Source organism: Manis javanica, chromosome 12, assembly GCF_040802235.1.
Source record: "Manis javanica isolate MJ-LG chromosome 12, MJ_LKY, whole genome shotgun sequence".
Classification (NCBI taxonomy): domain Eukaryota; kingdom Metazoa; phylum Chordata; class Mammalia; order Pholidota; family Manidae; genus Manis; species Manis javanica.
The window spans coordinates 107,318,230-107,337,642 of NC_133167.1; the positions used below are offsets into that span (position 1 = coordinate 107,318,230).

A 19,413-nucleotide genomic window follows, 5' to 3' on the forward strand; every position below is an offset into this window, starting at 1 on the left:
CCCCCTCCTGTCCCCCGCTGAGGCTGTTGTCGCGGTGAGGTCCCCCTCCTGTCACCCCGTGAGTTCCCATGGCAGTGTTCTTGGACCCTCTTGCTCCTATGCTGCATTCTTTTCCAATGGTTCCTGCAACAAATTACCATAAACCTCGTGTTTTAAAACAACACAAATGTATTTTTTTTTCTTTACAGTTTTGGAGGCCGTACGTCCGCAGTGAGTCGCCTGAGTAGCTGTAGACTGCTTCCTCATTGTGGACACTGTACGTTAACAGCTCTGTTTCTTACGAGCTTCTTTTCTGGTCTTATACGGTGGCAATACTTTCTGCAGTTTTCACGATGGGCCCTAGTGCTTCTGTCCTTTATAAATCAAGTAACTTTGTTGAATAAAATGGTATGTGGAGAAACTACAGAAGGGGTTTCTACAGAACTATTTGACTAAAGATTTGATAGACTCCTTGAGAACAGACACCACGACTTGCCCTTCTCTTCATCTGCAATGCCTGCTAGATAATAAATGTCACCATCCCCTCAGTCACCGTCATCCCTATTCCCCTCCCCTTTTGAACTACTGTCTTCAACAGTCGGGCCCTATTATTACCTACATTTCCCAAACCCTAAGGCCCTGGTTCCTTGGAAGACAAACAGATGCCCTAATTCAGTGTGGAGACATTGCTCATTCCTCCATGAGCCACGCTGCCCAGGGGTTTTAGGGACTGGCCTGCTCTCTACAAGTTTCCAGTCATTTCCTTGGCCCAAAGAAGGGAGTCTGGCACAAGTAGAGGTTAATACCTCTAGTCTCTGTCCCACCCTAAAAGGAGCAGGCATTTTGTGTTCTGGAGTCGCTTTTCGGTTCTGCAGTCTTCTCAGATCTCGGTGTGTGGCTTCTATTTGAGTAGACCCGGGGCTGAAGGGGAACAAGGGACCAGGAGCAGAAGAGAGGCACAGGGACAGGCAGGCCTCAGAATTCCTTACAGCCAGGACAGTGGCTCCCCTTTGCCTGGGTCCACATGCACTTTGGGAGAAAAGGAGCAGAGGAATTTTGAAGACAAAGCATTGCTAGGAAAATGCCCATTTTCTGTTGCCCGATTCTGTTCAGTTTCAGTGATGAAGCCCGGATGGTTCCAGATGCCAGGAGAGCCTCCCATGCGGCTTCTTCTCAGGTGCAGGTCTGGGGGTTCATCCTGTGCGGAGATTCCACCAGTTCTCAGATCCTGCAGGCTTACCAAGGATTAGGTGACTATGTATTGTTACCTGGTGAGACTTGGTTCAAGAAGATTAAAGTGGCCAAGGGCAATGACAATCATTCTTTGGGGTGAAGGTGTCTGCAGAGGCCGGTGGAAGGTGGCTTCATGCGGTCAGCAGCTCAGAGGCCCAGAGGGCTGTCTTTGGGAAGTTCGATGGGATCTAATGTGGGCAGCTAGTGACACAGGGCTGGAAAGGCTGGCAGTGCCAAAGGGAGCAAGAGGCAACCCCAGCGTTCGCCTCAGCCAGAATCCCCCTGCTGCAGCTAGAGGGGGACCAGTGGGCGGAGGTGCAAGCCCGGGAGCAGGGACTGGCTGGCAGGAGCCATGTCTCCAGTGAGGAGAGAGGACACAGAAGCGGGGGCTCTCCTGTGGAATGGGGGCTGCTGGAGCGGCGAGGGAGAAGGTGGGAGCCCAAGGGCCCCCCATCCTCAGACATCCCCTGCCAGGCACCTGCATTGACTGAGGCCAGCCAGCAGCCAGGAAGTTTGGGGCACACAGTTTGCAGAGAACAGCGCCAGTTACACAGAGCTGAGCAGGGAAGGAGAGATGGATGCGCAAAAAGACAGACGATGCGGTGGTGTCACCGAATGGCGAGCAAAACGTGGTTCAGTCTCACATGTCAGAACCGAGTGATCAAGTTTGAGCTTCTGCTCACAGGACTGATCATTTTGACCTGTACTGTGTGACACTGCCAAAGTTATTTCATAAGGCAAAAGTTACCCAGGCATTCCATGCTGAACAGTGTCAGTGAATCTCTAACATTGTCACTCTCTGGCAAGTCAAGAAGTGCAAAGTTGGTGCCGTGGACATTAACTGAGTCGATGTGAGTTATTTTAAAAAAAAAAACACCATTAAGTGTTAGAACTGATGAATGGTCATATACCGGTATGCAAAGATATCGTATGGATAAAAACAGCTCCATTAACATAGACAAAGATAGATGCCATTTCTATTTATGTATTTTGTGAGGATCGGTACAAAGACACACAGACATGACAGTGGTGTGCACCGTTACAGGTTCCCAGCTGAGACCTTCAAGAAACAGCAGCTTCCTTGGGTCTGTTTCTTCATATGTAACTGGGGGGCACTACCTGCTGTGGTGATCTTGCATCATATAAGAAAAGCACAGGGGAGAGATTCGTAAATTATCAGGTGCTCCACAAATACAGGGGAGTGGTATCTGATTAAGTGAGCAGCTATTCGCCAGCCCCTTATGGGTTGGTTTTCTAAGGATTATCTTGCAAAATAAGCAAAGAAAAAGAGAGAAAGCAACGGGAGCCATCCGGACGCTCACTCACTGGGTGACTTGGCTGAGCCACGTGACTTCTCTTGGCCTCCCCTGAACATCCGGCCGGAGTCTCTGGTTTATCGGACCCGCGGCGCGCAGCAGAAGAGGCTGAGCCTGCACCTCCCGACCGCCTTCTCGTCTTCAGCACAGGTCCTCCTGCACTTGCCCCGGCCCAGCTGGCAGGGCGCACAAGCTGCAAAATCACCTACGCCAAGAAAGCGCTGCTGCTGTGCCTCTCCCGGGACCCCGGACGCAGGGAAGAGTCCAAAGGCCACAGGAGGGAAGGGGTGCATTTATGACCACGAGGAGTGTTTTCAAGGACCAGCCCCAGTTTCTCAAAGAACTCTGCTCTTTTCACAAAGGGGTTGGGGAGAGCTACTTTTGAGCACCAGGTAGACCCCGTCCCGTGGGTTGTCCACGGCTGGCAAGCTTGCCTGGGTCAGAAGTGAGCATTGTCAGACACCAGCGGTCACTCCATGAAACGGGAGGGCCAGGAGTCCCCTGGGTGTGAGGGTCCAGTTAAAAGACTCAGGTTCACTCTGGTTTACACCTGGTAACGGCCTTGTGTCGTTTCTCATTTGTCAGGTGGACATTCTAGAAATACTTGCCCACATTTAAAATTTGTTTAATGGTCAAGTGGAATAATTGATATGAGGGTATTTTGCCAAACACAAATACCTAACTAGCTGTTTTGTTTGTTACTTTAAACAGAAACTTTTGATACGACCACAAACAATTCTTCAGGATGACTTGCATGGGCCAGGCAGGAGGTGTCCTGCCCCCCAGGATCCCTTCGTCTGCTGGCCTGGTTCTCCGGGGGCAGTATTTGGGCTGTAGCACCTTGTTTTCTCCCCTATTATCCCCCCACCCCGCCCAGCTTGGCCCGTAGGCTGTGCCTCTCGCTGAGCCTCCTGCCGCCGGCTCAGGCCCCCGCCTCCGGTCTCGGCACCTGCTCGCCCTGCGCAGACTGCTGGGGGCTGTGCCCTGCCCTGCCCAGCCCACCACGGTTGGGCTTGCCGCTGCTCCTACGGCGTTGCATCCTGACTTCTGGACGCTAAGAGCTCCTTCACTCCGCTGCCTACGCTGCGCCCCAGCCAGCCGCCCTAGCCATCCTTTGAGTTCATGAAGCTCAAATCACTTCTCCGGGCTCTGCTCCAGAAAGCCAGGTGTGTCCCACCTTCCTTGTCTCCTTGGCATTGTGCCCTCCTCACAGCTTGGGACAAGAATTCCAGTCGGCCTGGAACACATGCCCTGGAGACTTTGATTCTACCTTTGATGGGCGGAGAGGCGCTATCGTGTGCCTGAAGATGCCCATCTGCAGGCAGCACACTGCACCCAGGGTCCCTGACGGCCCTTAGGGCAAAGACCCATGGGCGTCCTTCCCCACCACGCTGGTCTGACCCAACCTGCATCTGTGGCTCCTAAGCCCCTCAGTTCAGTAGCTGCATCTCCAGCCCCTCAATTCCTTGTTCACTTGTAGCTCCTGACATTACTACTTTCTCCTCCCAAGTTCCAACCTGAGTCCTCACCTGGGGTCCTCTGCATTAGCACCCACCTCCCTTCTGTGCGCTGCACCTGCCTTCACCTGCATGCGCTAATACCTCTGCTTCGATGTCTCAGTCTTTTCTACTTCCAGAGCCTTGCTCTACTGAGGCAGGGAAATCAGCATTTTCTGCTTAGAATCAGATAAGATAGGCAATTGTGCTGTATTTCTAATCTGATTTACCCTTGGGGGAGCCTGGGAATCATCTCTAGAGGCCCGTTTGCTGCCGAATTAGAACACCCAGTCTCCCGCCCATCCCTCTGTCAACGCTCTCTGGGTGTGTTTATATGCAGGGCTGTACACAGTTGGTACCCCCCACCCGGCCAGGCAAAATGGTCGGTTCTGACAGCATCTCTCCTCCCGGGCGCCACGTGGTCTGACTGCCCCCTGCTGCATGGCGCGCGGACGGCTGTGTTCCAGCCCTGCCTGGAAGGCCTGTGGGAAAACTTGTGACTCTGATGTCCTGCATTGAAAGCCCAGCTTACCACTATTATCTGTGCAACCCGGGGAAAACTACTTAACGCTTCATCTATGTCTCTGCTCCGTCACCCATAAAATGGTGGTTATAGAAATACCTACCTCATAGGATGTTTGGGAGACAAATGACGTCATCCACATAAAGTTGCTCATACACTGCCTCACGACCCTCACCTTTCTCTCTCTGTGATTCTGCCTAAACGCTTTTAACTTCTGTTTGCAATTTCCCAGGGATACTTCTTTGGGTTCTGTTTATAGTAAGCTTTCTTCCTATGTGACACAAGTCCACAAAAATGGTCAGTGAAATGGGGGTGACTTCACCATCCCTGTACCTGATCCTTGTTAGACCAACAGCATATATTTGGGACCTTACTGGGTTGCAGAGCAGAGCGTGTGAGAGATGGACAAGCCTGTTCTCAGAGGCGGCTGTTGGCTGGTACAAGCTTGATCCTGTAACTTGGGCTTAATTGGCACCATGAGCTAATGAGAATAGCCACCAGGTCCAGATCTCTATGGCCAGAAGTACAGTCCAATAACAGATTTCTCTGGGAAATGGAAAATCCAAACAGGATGCTGGGAACAGGGGAAGAGAAGATGGCAGAGTTAGTGGACTAGCATGTCAGGCAATTCTGTCTTCTCTGCTGTCTCACTGCTTCCTGTCTCCCGGAGTCAGAGATAGCTGGTGGGCCAGAGGCCGTAAAAGGAGCAATTGCACACCAGGGATTTAACTAACCTCCAGGAAATGTCTTGGCATCCTCGAGTCCTGCCTGACACTCTGTATTCAAAACAAAGCACATTTCGCATATTAAAGTCAGTGCAGGAATGAACTAACACTGCATGAAACGACTGCCAACTCCACACGCCCACTGTCAATGAAAAGCAGATCACAGAGAGTGCATCTTCATCCCTTTCAGAAGGCTAGCACTCCTGGTAACCAGCAAGAAAAAAAAAGATACAAGGAATAGCAGCTTGCTCCTAGAAAACGTCATTGCCAGTTCAAGAAATTCCCATGAGGGCTGTGGGGAGCTCCCTCTCAACTCAGAGGTGTCCAAGGAAGAATTATCAAGCTATGCGATCTGCCCAGTCAAACCACACTGCTTCCATTTACCTGATGGAAACTGAGCCCAGATGAAGAAAAAGGCGACGAAAAAGCCCAACACCGTCCTGCTCGGGGCCATCCCTGCAGAAGAGTCTTCCCAGCAGAGGATGGGTTTCCTCTGAGAGGAGGAGAGGGTGGCTTGTATTTGGAAGTAATGGGATGCGCCCTTGGTCAGTGAAGTGAATCAATAAAGAAAGCACATTTCTACGGTCCATTTGCCAGGATCAAGGGCTGACATGACAGACAATAACCCCAGCCCTATAAGGCCCCATCTTCTGGGGATTCTATGGGCGCAGCAGCAGTGACGCCAGCCAGGAGCTGGAAGAGCAGGGGCCACACATCCCACGCGCTGACCCCGAGGAGGAGCACGCCTGCCCTCACCTCGCCCAGCTTCCACTTGCTATCAGATGAGGACCAGCTCCGGTTACTGAGGGGGGACAGTTCTGCCAGCCCTCGGGGTGGTTGTAAGGGTGCAGTCATGATGATGCAGAGATGTTCTGCACGTAAGGATGTTCAGGAGGATGGGGGCCTGGGAGAGCCAGGAGCCTTGGGCTGCCACTGTCCACAAGTGTCCCGAGGAGAAAGGGAGGGCGAGCAACCCCTTCACCAAGTCAGTGCCGAATCCCCAAGCCTGCAGCACTACCGCCTAGCAGCCCAAAGCCAAAGGTAGCTGGTGTCAGAGGGAATATCAAGCCCATGCCCCCAGACCCATCCCATCCTGCCGCCTAGGCTGGGGCAAGGCTCTGTTCCTCATTTCTGGAGTGCAAAATAGGATGACTAAAAAATGTAGACTCTGAAGTCAGACAGATTGATTTAGTAAGTACATGACCTTGGACAGGTTGCTTAATTTGTTGAACCTGTTTCCTCATCCTTAAAATGAGGATGTGACAGCCACATGGGCTGCAGAGGATATTTAAGGAGCAGTACATGCAAATGCTTATTATCAGTCTGTCTGTTGGTCATTACCACTAGCATTATATCCACATTTCTTTCTCTCCAGCTTTGAGCCCAGCTTTTCTGCAAATAGTTTTTCAATTCATAATGAACCTTTCCCAGCCTGTAAAACACAAAGGAGCTGATGTTTGTATATCTGTTTCTGTGACTTGCAAGGATGCAGGAGCAAGGTGACACTCTAGGGGACAGAGGACTGAGCCTGGTGACCTCCGGCCTGTAGGCATTTTGAGTGACCTGGAGTCTCTCAGACCTTCCCTTGTGGAGTACATGATAAGATTCACATTTTTTTTTTAGTACATAAGGAAATACCTGCTTCAGTCAAGCAGTTTGTCCAGTGTCCACAGTTCATAAATGTTGAAGCTGGAATGTACTCCATCGGACTCCAGTGTACCAGCTCTTAACCGATATATAATATTATACAATTACTGTCATTTGGCGTACAAGTCAACTGAAGCTACCAAGGAACATAGGGTAGAAACCCAAACGGCCAGCTTCCAGATCCTTCATTTGTGCTGACTCGTATCTACCCTCTGTCATCGACCCTAAGGTCTCTTCATCCCCATTTTCCTTCTTGGGAATGTTCCAGAATCAGGAAAACATTGAGCTACAGACTGGGTGACACCCACTGAGGAACCAGCAGAGCATGAAAAAAATCCTCATTTCCCACATGCCTCACTGATCAAGATGCCACTTGATCTGGACAAAGGCATAAATGTGGGTGTTTTGCTGTTATTTCTCAGGGACACTGTGCCAATACCGCAAGACCCTGCCGGTTGGTCATGAGGCTGCTCCTCTTTCTCTTTGCTGCTCTCTGCTTTCTGGCCCCAGGTAAACGAGTGCCTCTGCAGGGACGCTTATCCCAGGTGGTGGTCTGGCACGAGGTCCTCTTGGTGAGTCCCTGAGCATCATCACCTGTAGAATGCAAAGGCACGCTGCAGGGGACACCTGCTACAGGAGGTGACGTCTCTCTGTGCCTTTTCTGTAATGCCTTGCATTCCTTATCATCTAGGACGAGGGTCACAGGCTTAAAGAAAGAAAGATATGCCAGGAAAGGTGCTTTTTGGTCCCCGGTCTCCTGCTCACTAACAATAACAAATACTCGAAAAAGAAAATTTAACAGGTAGGGGTAGCCATCTATGGAGCTTTAAAAAGAGAGTTGTGATAGAGGCCCAGACAGGTCAGGAGGGGAGGCAGGAAGAGATGTTAGAGGAAGGGGTGCAGTGCAGAGACACCCTTCACGCCCTTTGTGGCAAAGGGAGCCAGTCAGCTGTGCTCCCGGAACCACGGTGGTGAGGCTGGCACTGGGACCGACAGGCTTCCCTTCAGGAAATGCACACGGTGCCCCAGGCCAGAGCCTTTACGGGAAGCTCTGCCCTACTGCCGACTCAGTGGTACCCAGAGCACCTCTTTTGTCTCCGAAGGCCCCTTTATGTGTATTTTACAGGTGCAGAAACTGAGCCTCGCATGGACTTCCCCAGCCCTGCCTGGCCACAGTGAGAGGAAGTATGCCGCCTATGTCAGAACGCCTGTCACTCTCCTGCTCCTGGGAACCTCCCATGGCTCTTGTTGGGCCTCTCCCAAAATTAAAGTCCCAATCCAGATTCATCCCAGGTTCCAGAGAGCTGAAGGAAGGGCTTTCTAGAACTCACAGTGGTTCCAAACTTGTGCCAGATGGGAGCAGTATCGCTCCTGTGTGGGCTCAGAATTTTCACACTAGCTGTGCACGTCTCTGCAATAAGCCTGTGCAAGTAGATTCTCTCCCAAGTAAATGGGGATCTGGGACCCGCAGTGAGCCGCGCCTTCCAGTGGCTTTGATGGGCACATTAGAAACTGACTGAGCTCTCCTTTCCAGATCACTCATACTAACTATACAATCAGTCGACACAATGCAAGAGTATGCAATATAAAATTACCTAGTATAAGTAAATGAAACCAACGTATTAATGGGCCATATATACATGCACACGGAGTTGCATTAACCTTCAGGTGCGTGGCCGTGAGGATGCATCAGAAGCCTCGTAGGCACAAGCGCCCTGTCTCTTTCCAGAGGCTCTCCTTTTCTGAGCCACTGCTATGAACGGGGTCCAATATGGGGACGCCTGTCAGAGTGATGAGGTCCAGCACCTCCAGGCTGAGATGGCAGGACAGTACCAGGGGGCAGAGAGAGCACAGACCCCTGCAGTGGGGGCCACTGTTCGCTGAGCTTTGCGATACTGGAGTTCTTAGGAACTTGCATGTGGATGCCAGACATGATTAGTGCCCATGCTGGCCTAACCCACCTGGGTTTTGTTTCACATCTACGCGAATCATTCACCTTTATATGTTGAAACTAATTGCAATTTGTGTAATCTGACACTTCCATGACATATACCCAAATCGGGCAACTCTAAGATGTCAGTTCTGGTAAGATGTGCTGTCTGTCCCTAACTTGAAGTGGGTTACTCGTAGGATTGCTGCTGATAAAACGGTAAGGCCACTTGGTGTTCTGTGCAGAATAGACTAAGGGGCCCTGGCACTTCCTGCACGCTGCCCCGTCTGGTCTTGAGCATGTGGATGGAATGTGGGGAAGGACTGAGAGGAAGCCTTAACCTCTTTCCTCCTGTCTGCCAGTCAACCTGAGAAGAGAATTAACCCAGGTGGTTCCCTTTCTTGTGCAGCCAGGAATGCATTTTTTGATGAGAAATGCTACAGGCTTAAAGGGAGATGCACGCATTCTTGCCAGAAAAATGAGGAACTCGTTGCTCTCTGCCAGAAGTTTCTGAGATGCTGTCTGACCCTCCAGCCATGCCAGAAGAATGAACAGGAGTGGTCGGTCTGAAGATTTACTCTTCCCAGAGCAACACACATGGGCTTCATCTCCCTTCCGCTTCGGCCTCTTCAGTGAGAAGACACGTCAGTAAAAATAAATGACTGCCTTTTACCAGCTTGTCAGTGTGTCACTAAGCCCTCAGGGGCTGCTTACTGCTCTAGGCCAAGGCCCAGGATCCCATCTCCCCTCTGGCCTCCCCCAAGTCTCCTCTGCTTGATTCCAGCCTCAGCCATGTGCTCAAAGCTGGTTACAAAGCACATGCTCTGGGCCTGGTACCCAGCGAGCGTAGAGTGATGTGTCTCCTCCTCGGGGAACTTTGAATCCCATTCACCAAATCACAAAAAAAAAAAAAAAAATGTGACTACAAGCTGGGATGGATGTTAAGAAGGAATTTAAAACATTGCACAGGGAGGGCTATAGTTCTGGGGCCCTTGACTGTGGGAGGAGGATGTGGGAGGTTTCCTGGACATTTTGACATTGAGGTTGGGAGCTGCCTGTTCAAAGGGGTCATTCATGGGTCAGGCCTACGTAAGCAAAGGCACAGAGGTGGCCAAGTCTGGGCAAGGGAGGCCAGCCTGGTCAGGGCACCATGGTGGGAGCACCAGTGCAGATCCGCGCTCCGAGCATGAGAGCTTCGTAGGCCACACGCTAAGGGTTTTGGTTGTGTTTAATTAAGAAGTAACAGCAAACTGCTGTAGGGATTTTAAGAAGAGGTATGACATGAACCAGTTACTGTTTTTTAAAAATTGTGCTGGCAAAGAATCTGTTAGTAGTCAATCAGATAGGAAGGGGGCTGGGGGTGCTGGGGAGACCACTGTCACATGTCTGCTCCATGATGAATCCTCACATTTACAGTCGACATCAGCCTCCCCACTGCCCCCAAAAATACCCCTGCTGTGGAAGTCTTGCTTCTGCGTCCTTGGCACAGTTCATCGTGCTGACTTACTCTGCCTTTCAGTGATCAGTGACCTTGACGCAGACAGGGTCTGTGGTTACGGGACTGCTCGCTGCCGCAGGACTTGGAGGACAGAGGAATCCAGGATCGGGAGGTGCCCCAACACCTACCCATACTGTTTGAAAAATGGAATGCCAAGTCACAGAACCGTGTGGAATGCTAAGACCAAGCTGGAGCCTGGTCCCCAGGGTCGCTGACAGCTGGACCTTGGAGCCACCCTCCTCGGGGCCTCCCGGCAGAACAGCGGCCGCTAACCCAGTGATTACGTGAGGATCTGTTGAATGCAGGACCAGTGTAGGAGGTGGCCCCGCAACAGAGGGCCTCAGCCTCCCAAGCCCCCAGTGGGACCCCTCTGGTTGTGCTAAGGGAGCAGAGCGATACAGCCTAAGTGTGGGTTTCAACACTTTAAAAGATGAACTGAAAAATGTATCTCATCAATCACAAGCCTATGTGCTATTTTTTTGCCTGAGTTGTATCAATTGATCTTGATAATGCTGTTTTTCTTTTCTGATCAGAAGCTCTGCTCAGCGGCTATACAGATCTTTCAGTTATTAGAATGGAAACTAAATTGATATTAAGTGCAATTTTGTCTGGCAGACACTCACTATGATTCAAAACATAGACCTGGGGGCAGGAAAAAAAGGAGATGGTGATGGAAAGCAGATGTCTGTGGAGGGTCACGTCCAGCAGATGGCAGCAGAGAGCAGCCCTCCCAGGGCCGGGGTCCTAGACCCCAAAAGGGAGTAATAAAACGTTTGACCTGCCTTTCCTGTGCAAACTTCATTGCAGGGTAGCCACATGCTTTTCAAGGAAAAGCTTCTCTCTACAAAAGGAGTGCAGCTAGTACCTGAAGGAGGCAATGATAGAATGAGGATATCATTGCTTTGCAAAGACCTAGGGAAATAATAATCTAGCCAATGTATGTCAATAGATAGCCACTAAAATAAGCAAGAATGACCACCTGATATTATGGGCCTCCTCAGGCATGCAACCACTGCAGAGCTGTTCAGCTGGACTGTGACCTTCCTGCCAAAACCAATCAAGTGAACCTTCACGGAGCCATCACCCAGCCACGTTCAACACGTGACTAATCTTGTTTCATCTCTTCCCGATTGATGAACTCCCACTCCTGGATTACTTCTAAGAACACTCAAGATGCCATGTCACTGTACCTGAAAAGACTTTGCAATACATAACTCAGAGACAAGGACTCTTTTTAAAAATATAGATCTATACTTACTAAATTTAATGGCCAGCCAGTATTCAGATGGCTCAGGTTGTCTCATAAGTGCATTCTGTTTCTTACTATCAGAATCCTTTGCGTTTGCTTGTTTACCTCCAAGGCCTCTTGTATGGCTGGCGTCGAGTGCTGAGAGTCAAATATGTATCTGGGCGGGGCTGCAGACCTTAGCACAGCAGTGACAGGGAAGCAGAAGCTGCTCCGCAGCCCCAGGGGATTCAGGGCTACGAAGGCCGGATGCAGAGCGCTCTGTCCCACAACAGCATCTCGATTTTAGGTTGTTTCTCCTCCTGTGTTGGGTCCCTCTTCATTGTTCTCATACATTGTATCTTACAAGTACTTCCCCCATTCTCTTCTGTTCCTCACAATACACTTGCATCCTAACCTTCTACATGTGGAAACTAAGCCTCCGAGTGATGGCTTTCCTAACATGGGTCAGGAGATTAGGCAGGGACAGGGATAAGCCCCACGCTCAAGGCCACATCAGAGACGACTAGAATGTACCAGGTGCTAGCATGCCAGCTGCCACTTCATGAACAATGTCCGGAAGTTTGCACCTTGATTTCCCCAGCTGCACTGGCCATTTACACGGTGTTCACAATGATCACTGTTATCTCTTCTCTTATGACCACTTTGACATTTTGCAATGAGAGGAGACGCTGTACTTCCCCATGTGACGAAAACTGTACAGGGGGCAGGTCAAAAGACATGAGCAAGTTGTGGAAGAGGCCGAGAAACAGGGAGAGACTTGGAGAAAAACTGCGAGGGGAAATTCGTCGGAAGGGCTTTGGAAGTATCTATGTAACTTCAGGAAATGACCGATTGGAAGTTCAGGTGGCCCCAGAAGTGTTTTTTGTTTTTCTGCATGATTTTTTTTTTTACACGAAAATAAATAAATTCAGAAGACAGTTTAGGACCCACATGACAGCCTTATTTCATACCATTTTACCGAATAGCAGTGCCCTACGGAGAAGCCCTTGGGGAAATTGATGATTTTATGCCAATGGCATTGATTTGGCCTCTCTGTCCACTTTCTGCTACTCTTTCTTCTCCTGCCTTTTTATACTCACCAAACCCACCCAAGGCATTCAGGCATAACAGTTACTTTTGGGGAACCGGTTCAGTGACTGTTCCCCTCGCAGTGGGGAAATACTGCGTCCACCGGTGTCCCTTGTGGTGGAGACATTCTAGAAGGCAGCCCTGGCCCTGGCTGCACCCACTGCCCTAGCTGGACTGTACAGGCAGCCCTCCTGCCGCCCGCACGAGCGCCATGAAGCCATCCCTCCCTGTGTTCTCCAGGCTTCTCCTTGTGGCCCTGCTGCTTCCAGGTAAATCAGAGATGTGGCCTGGGCCTGGAGGCCAGGGTCCATCTGAAAGGTCATTTCTGGGCTGGGAGTCCAGACTGGCCAGGGAGACACCAAGCCTTGGGAGGGCCCTTCCTGGAGGGGTTTTTAGGCAGGAGGCTCTTGGCGGGGTTTGTAATGACACAGAATGTTCTGGAGGCAGCTTTCCGGGAGAGCTGTCCAATGCTCTTTCTTATCCGTGCAGCCTTCCCCTTCTCTAGAGAAAGGCAGTCTGTGTCAGGAAGGACCGGAAATGTTATGGGGTCTCAACAACTATGTCGGTGGCACCCCAGGAAATAAGAGCTTGGCTAAGAAGGCTTGGCTGGGGATCCACCCTCCTGGGGGTCCTGGGGTGCACAGTCCAGGTCTGGAACTAAGGCTGGTGCCCTGCAGCCGCTCTGACCTGTGCCTTCCCTCCACTGGCCCAGGAAGGGAGTGGCTGATGGTCCTCTGCTGTGCATTTGACCTAAGCAGGGCCGTGCAGAGCCAGGTATGCCAGCCCCCAGGGCGCTGAGGACCCCAGAGAACCCGGGGGAAGGCACTCCAGGGCAAGAGGTGAACGGGTCCGGCCCCCCCACCGCCCCGTGAGGCGCTCCCTCCTGCCGTGCATGGCGCCCTACCCGGGGGAGTGAGGCGGCGGGTGGCCCCTGGCACGGGAGGAGGGCGGGGCTGCAGGAAGGCCGGCCTCCCGCGCTCCTGGGGGCCGCATAGCCCATCCAGGGCTCTGGAATCCTGGGGGCGCGAGAGGCCAAGAGGCAGAGCACCTGAGGCGTGTGCACGATCGCTGCGCTCCCCCGCCTGCCCAGGGCCAGGCTGCCAAGGGCACCCTCCCCTGACTGGGCCGGGAGTTGCCCCTCTGCGGGGTCCAGGCGGGTCCCCCGGGCTCCCGGGGCAGGAGGGTCCTGTGGAAGGAGGGCCTGACCCCACGGCCGCCCTGCCAGTCGGTGCAAACCGCCGCCAGCCTCCGATCCGCCAGGGCTGGGGGCGTCAACAGTTCCTGGGGCGCCCCCTTCACCCCAAAACCAATCCTGAGCCGAAGCGGGAGACACGGCAGGTGTGAGCAGGGCGTGGGGCCTCCCCAGCGCCACAGCTCCCCCCGGGGCCTCGGCAGCTGCCTCGGCTCCCAGGGACTCGCTAGTCCGGAAGGAAAGACCGTAATGCCATGATGGCACCAGCACCGGCCCGGGGCGTGGGTCACTCCGCCCCGCGGCACCCCTGAGACGGCTGTCACTCCCCCGGGGTTCATGGGGAGCTGAGGAGACCGGCGTTTCCCAGCTGGGCCCCTGGGGCGCGCCCGAACCGGGAGGGGAGCCAGAGCTGCGTGTTTCCACGGCCCGTCCTGTCTCTAGACGTCCTCATGGGTGCACGGGGCCGGGGGGCACGGCCCGTTCTGCAGAATCCCTGCACCGTCTTCTCCCCTCACCGACTTGGTCCTCCAAGAATGTGACCCGGCCTTCCCGCTGCCATCCTCAGCAGCTGTCCCTGGCCCTCCCCTTAAACAGACGACCCTCTTGTCTCAGGTACCCTTTTTCTCCTTCTGCGTGTTATTCACACTCTTGAGGTTTTACTTGCTTTGCTGTTTGTGAATCTCATTTCCACACGCATCTCCGTGAGGTGCAGGCTGGGCATGCAGCTGCCTAGGGGCATTCGAGCACCACGCCCAGAGGGAATCTCTAGGATACAGGCGCCGAGAACCACCTCAGTCCTCATTCCGAGAAAAAGCAACAAAGGGAGAGAACTTTCTCCGTAAAGAAATTCACAATTTCCCTACGCAGTGGAGGCCAGTTACCATTTTTATAGTCCTATTTTTATATCTCTATTTCCCACTTGATAGGATTATATTGGAAAAGTACTTACTATGGAGAAAATTCCAAGTCCAACACCTAAAACAGGACTTGGCCCAGTGTAGGTTCTCAATAACAATTTCTTGAATCATCAAGGAAATTGGTTTTGTTTTATGAAAAGAAATTGCTCAGTGGACAAAGCTTGGTCATGAACTTTCCTGTCGCAGGAGATTCATATTATGAGATCGCTGTGTCATATGAGTTACTGCGGCCATCCGCATGACTAAGACGCTGTCATGAGAATGACAATAGCAGCTACTTCTCACTTCATGCCGGTCTGTTCTAAATGCTTCCCATGAATTAGTTTATTTAATTTTCACAGCAGCCTTAGGAGGTACGGACTCTCACTATCCCCACTTTGCACAAGGCTCTTGGGATTCCCCTCAGGGATAACAGAGCTGGTTGTAGCCGGGCCAAAGGGTGTCATAAAGACCATGCCATCTTTCCTCTTGTTGCCCTTACTGACTTGTTAGAAAATTCTAGAGTCAGAGACTTCTAAGGACCAAAGTATTTCCCACCAATTTCTTTCTTATACCGTCTTGTACGGGTTTGAGTATACAATACCGTGGGTTCAAGTTATTAAATCTTCAATTATTAAATCCTCACCACCACTAGTGCAGTTACTATCTGTCAACATAGGAAGATGTTATAAAATCTTTGGCTATATTCTTCATGCTGTACTCCTATCCCTGCAACCATTTTAATTACTATAATAATGATTTGCAGTCATATGTAATAAGAACCCACTGCGTGCCAAGTACTTTGCTAGATTTCACACAAACTTGCAGGATGGTATATCATCTGTCTTTGGCAACCAAGGACATCCCAGCCCCTTGAAGAGTAACTTTCTCAAAACCACTAGCTGCCTAAAGAGGAGTAAAATTGGGTGAATTCAGAACTGCCTTCCTCCAGGGCCTCTAATACTACTCCCTCTCATTTCAACTCAGCACCAGTTTTATTAACTTTTTAGAATGAATTTTGGTGGCAAGAGATGCAGGTTGAATGGCTGGAAGGCCAGGAATGGTTTGGATTGTCTGAAGGTGAAATAACTGCAACCTCTTCTCAGGAAAAGGTGCATGCCCATTTCCGTTTCCTACTGGCAGAGGCCCAGATGGGACAAGCAGAAAGTTAGGGAAATCGACTTTAAAATAACTTGAAAAGATATCAGTTTCCTCTCCCTTGCCATCCTCCACCACATCCTTTGGGGCTAAAATGACCACTGCCTGATTCTTGGGATGGTCGTTAAGATGCTAATGTTGGATATTTCCTTATACAGAACCTGAAGCAGATTTCAAACTTTTCAACTGCAAGAGAAGTGAAGGCTACTGTCAAGAAGACTGTAATTATATGGAAACACAAATAGGCTACTGCTCCAGAAAGAAAGATGCCTGCTGTTGACATCCGAACTAAAGCTGCTGACAGAGGGGCCAAAGCTTCGTCCACCTGCCTGTTTCCAGACCACGTTGTCAGTCCAGATACAGGGTTTTTGGAGAAAGGGCCGAGCTGAGGAGTCAAGGCTCATCTGAAAGACAGGACACGCATTTTATTGTAGCAAAAGAAAAATGTAATCAGCTTATACACAATCTTGTAGACTTGATCTTAGAGAAAGTGACTTGGCTTGAAATACACGGCATCATCAAAGTCACACCATTTTTGCTGGTAGGTGTGGATGTAATAAACGTTCACAGGAAAGTGTTCAAGTAATTTGTTCTTTTATGGTAAAAATATTTTTGGAGTCCCTACTTTTGTTCTAGGCACTGAAAAGTGTAATGAATTGTATTCATGAACAGGTGGGGTAACAGACACCTAAATAAGTAAAAACCATAAAATGCCACATATTTGATAGTGGGGATATGCCCAAGGCAATATGTGGAGAAGAGAAACATATGCAATTTAAGGAAGGATTCCTGGGGAAATCTGAGCAAGGTTTTAGAGAATAATTAGGAGGCTGATGAGTGAAAGAGAGGCAGAGACTTCCCAGCAAAGCATACGGTTTGTAGAAAGGCGGGGAGGCATGAGTGGATAGTTGGCTAATTACACACTGAGCTCGGCAGCAATGCGCAAGGGACGGACGCACTACAAAGTGCAGTGAGGCTGGCGTAGGACATGCGGTGAAATTGTCAGCGAAAACAAGCTAACCTAAGAAGGGTCTCAGGTGCTCCGGGCGAGTGGCAGCCTCATATTTTCAATGTTGGGGTGTTTATTCTAAGGAAGGGAATAGGAGTGGATTGAAATTGTGTCACAGGAGAGGTGGCAGCACCAGGTCAGAGGTGGAGACAGTGGGGGACATCTGCTCAGTGACCAAGGCAGCGACGATGCCACGAAGGCGGGCAGTTCTGTGAGACACTAAAGAGACAGAGCTCACGGGCTTGGGACAGAGAAGGAGCACGGGCATGGGCGGGCAGGGATGTGCTGCCTGAGACACCCGTCTGGGACTTGGATGGACGCATACAGATTCCAGGAGACTGGACAAGGTAAGAATCAAATGGTGCACGAGGTATAATCTGTCCCCAGAGGAAGCTGTCTGGTGGCAGAGAGAGGAGCTGAGCAGTGCACAGGTTTCTGGGAGATGCAGACTGAGAGTTGCCGCTGGGCACAGAGGGCGCCTGAGACGGGCGGGGACTGCCGGGTACAGAATGATAGGCGGTCCGAAGAAGAAAGTGGTGCCTGAGACAACAAGCAGATCGGAAGGAGGAACGACTCCCCCTGGTCTCAGCGGTCCCACACTGCAGCTGGGGAGAGGCTGGGAGTCAGAGGCCTGGGGTCAGGGTGGACCTCCAGCCAGGGGACCCCAAGATTTAGCTCTAGGAGGTCAGTGTCTCCTAAGCGACAGTACAAACATTTATGCAAGGAGGCTTTTTATTAGTTTTTGGTATGAATTAAAATAATGATTGGGCAGGGGAGAAAGGGGGAGATAATGCGTATATGTGGAGACTGCTTAAAGGAAGCATCGAGTCCATGTGACCGTGCAGGCAGCACAGAAACTAGAGCCCTCCCAGCAAAAATTGCATCCAAGGGGATCACAGTCCTTGTGTCTCCCAACGAGGTCAGCTTCCCTTCCCTCCTCTCAGCAAATCCCCTGTAAGCATCCACTATGCCCCAGGCCTTGCTCCAGATGCAGGAGCTCCACTAAGGGCCAGATCCCCACCCTGGCATCGCTCACCTCGAACAGGAGGACAGACAATACTCAACGATTTGTAAGGAAAATAACTGGTACATTAGAAAGTGGTAATGAATTAAGGAACACCAGGGAGGAACACAAACCCTTAGGCGGTCTCAAGATTATTGGTGATTTTTGATTAGTTTATCTTTAAAAATACCCCGTTGAGTTATTGCATACCTCTTAAGTTTTAAATTCACAGTTAAAAGATGAAATTGATGCGCTAACATTAAATATGTTTTTATATATAGACAAAGTCTTTAATCCAGACAAAAATATTCTTTGGAGACTTAAGTTGCAACAGGAGGGTCACGTATTTAATTTAAGAAAGGACTTCCTGGGCATTAGGTCATAAAACATTTAAAGTATGATGCACAGAGGGATTTGGAAACCTACTTGAGGGTTCCTAAGAAACAGGTAAAAATGGATGTTTTCTACCACTGTGGGGTAAGCTTCACAGTTCTGCTTGGAGTTGAGGGAATGGGCATCGTGGCTGCCCAAGGCCAGTCCTGAGCCCGTTAGCCTGTTTGTTAGGCTTGTGGGCTCTTCCCAGAAGCCCAGTCAGTGCAGGGCCCCAAGTGGGTGACGCTTCTTGGACATCGGCTGTGCCCTCAGTGGGAGGAGACCCTTAAGGCAGCACGTCGTTTTAAGTCATTAAAATAGGTCCAGCAGGTCGCTAAAGGCCTGGCTGCCTGTCTGCTCCCCAGGCCCACCACGTGCAGCCCGAATCCTGGCCTCCCACTGCACCCCAGGAGCCTTCTGTGAGCTTTGATCCCTCTAACTCTCATCTCCCGCGCTTCCTTGTCATCAGGAAGTCTGTGTCCTTCTCACTGCCCCAGGGCTGCTGGACAAGGGGGGCCGGGCGGGTAGACTCAGTCAACCATGTCCCTGTTTGGCTTCCTATGACTTTATTATCGGCTACACCTAATCTTTTCTTCCTGTCCACACAGGTGGTGGTCACTTCTGCCCTGTGTGTCTGGCCTGCTCTGACCCAGACTCCCCTTATCTTTGGGGCACAGGAAATGATTTTACTGGATCCAGGGAATCTTTTAGTAATAAGAACAAAAATTCTAATCGGTGTGCCCAGTAAAAGGAAACTGAGTTCGTTCACAGCGTCTGTCTCTTCCTTGATACACCAAAAAATCCCCTGGAGGCGGATGAGTGGCGTGAGCACTATCTTCAGATAAAGGAGACACGAATTTGGTGTAGGGCTATGGGAAAATGATAATTACTTGCCCCACCTTCTCCCTGGCTTAGCCATGTGTCTGGAGAATGACTCTTTTCCCCGAGACGGTTGTTTTGCTGAATCTTCCCAATACTATTCCATTGCCTTTATTTTGCAGTTTTTTTCCCTATGCATGCTGTGTGGATTGGAATCTGTCTCTACTGGCAAACATGTATTCATTCACAGCCACTGATTGAGCTCCTGTTACATAACAAGCACCGTTCTAGGTGCTAAAG

General features: G+C 50.8%; 2 protein-coding genes across 2 annotated transcripts; one reads left to right on the forward strand and one right to left on the reverse strand.

Moving 5' to 3' along the window:
- Nucleotides 1-2,258: 2,258 nt before the first annotated feature.
- On the reverse strand, nt 2,259-5,879 carry LOC118967873 (beta-defensin 35-like). The gene is made up of 3 exons (XM_073219296.1): nt 5,657-5,879; nt 2,539-2,808; nt 2,259-2,344 (listed from the first exon to the last, which is right to left on the reverse strand). The coding sequence occupies exons 1-2, from the start codon at nt 5,724-5,726 to the stop codon at nt 2,606-2,608; spliced, it is 273 nt and encodes a 90-aa protein (XP_073075397.1). The 5' UTR covers nt 5,727-5,879; the 3' UTR covers nt 2,259-2,344; nt 2,539-2,605.
- Nucleotides 5,880-7,380: 1,501 nt separating this feature from the next.
- On the forward strand, nt 7,381-9,928 carry LOC140844827 (beta-defensin 106A-like). The gene is made up of 2 exons (XM_073217765.1): nt 7,381-7,429; nt 9,259-9,928. The coding sequence occupies exons 1-2, from the start codon at nt 7,381-7,383 to the stop codon at nt 9,417-9,419; spliced, it is 210 nt and encodes a 69-aa protein (XP_073073866.1). The 3' UTR covers nt 9,420-9,928.
- Nucleotides 9,929-19,413: the final 9,485 nt, after the last annotated feature.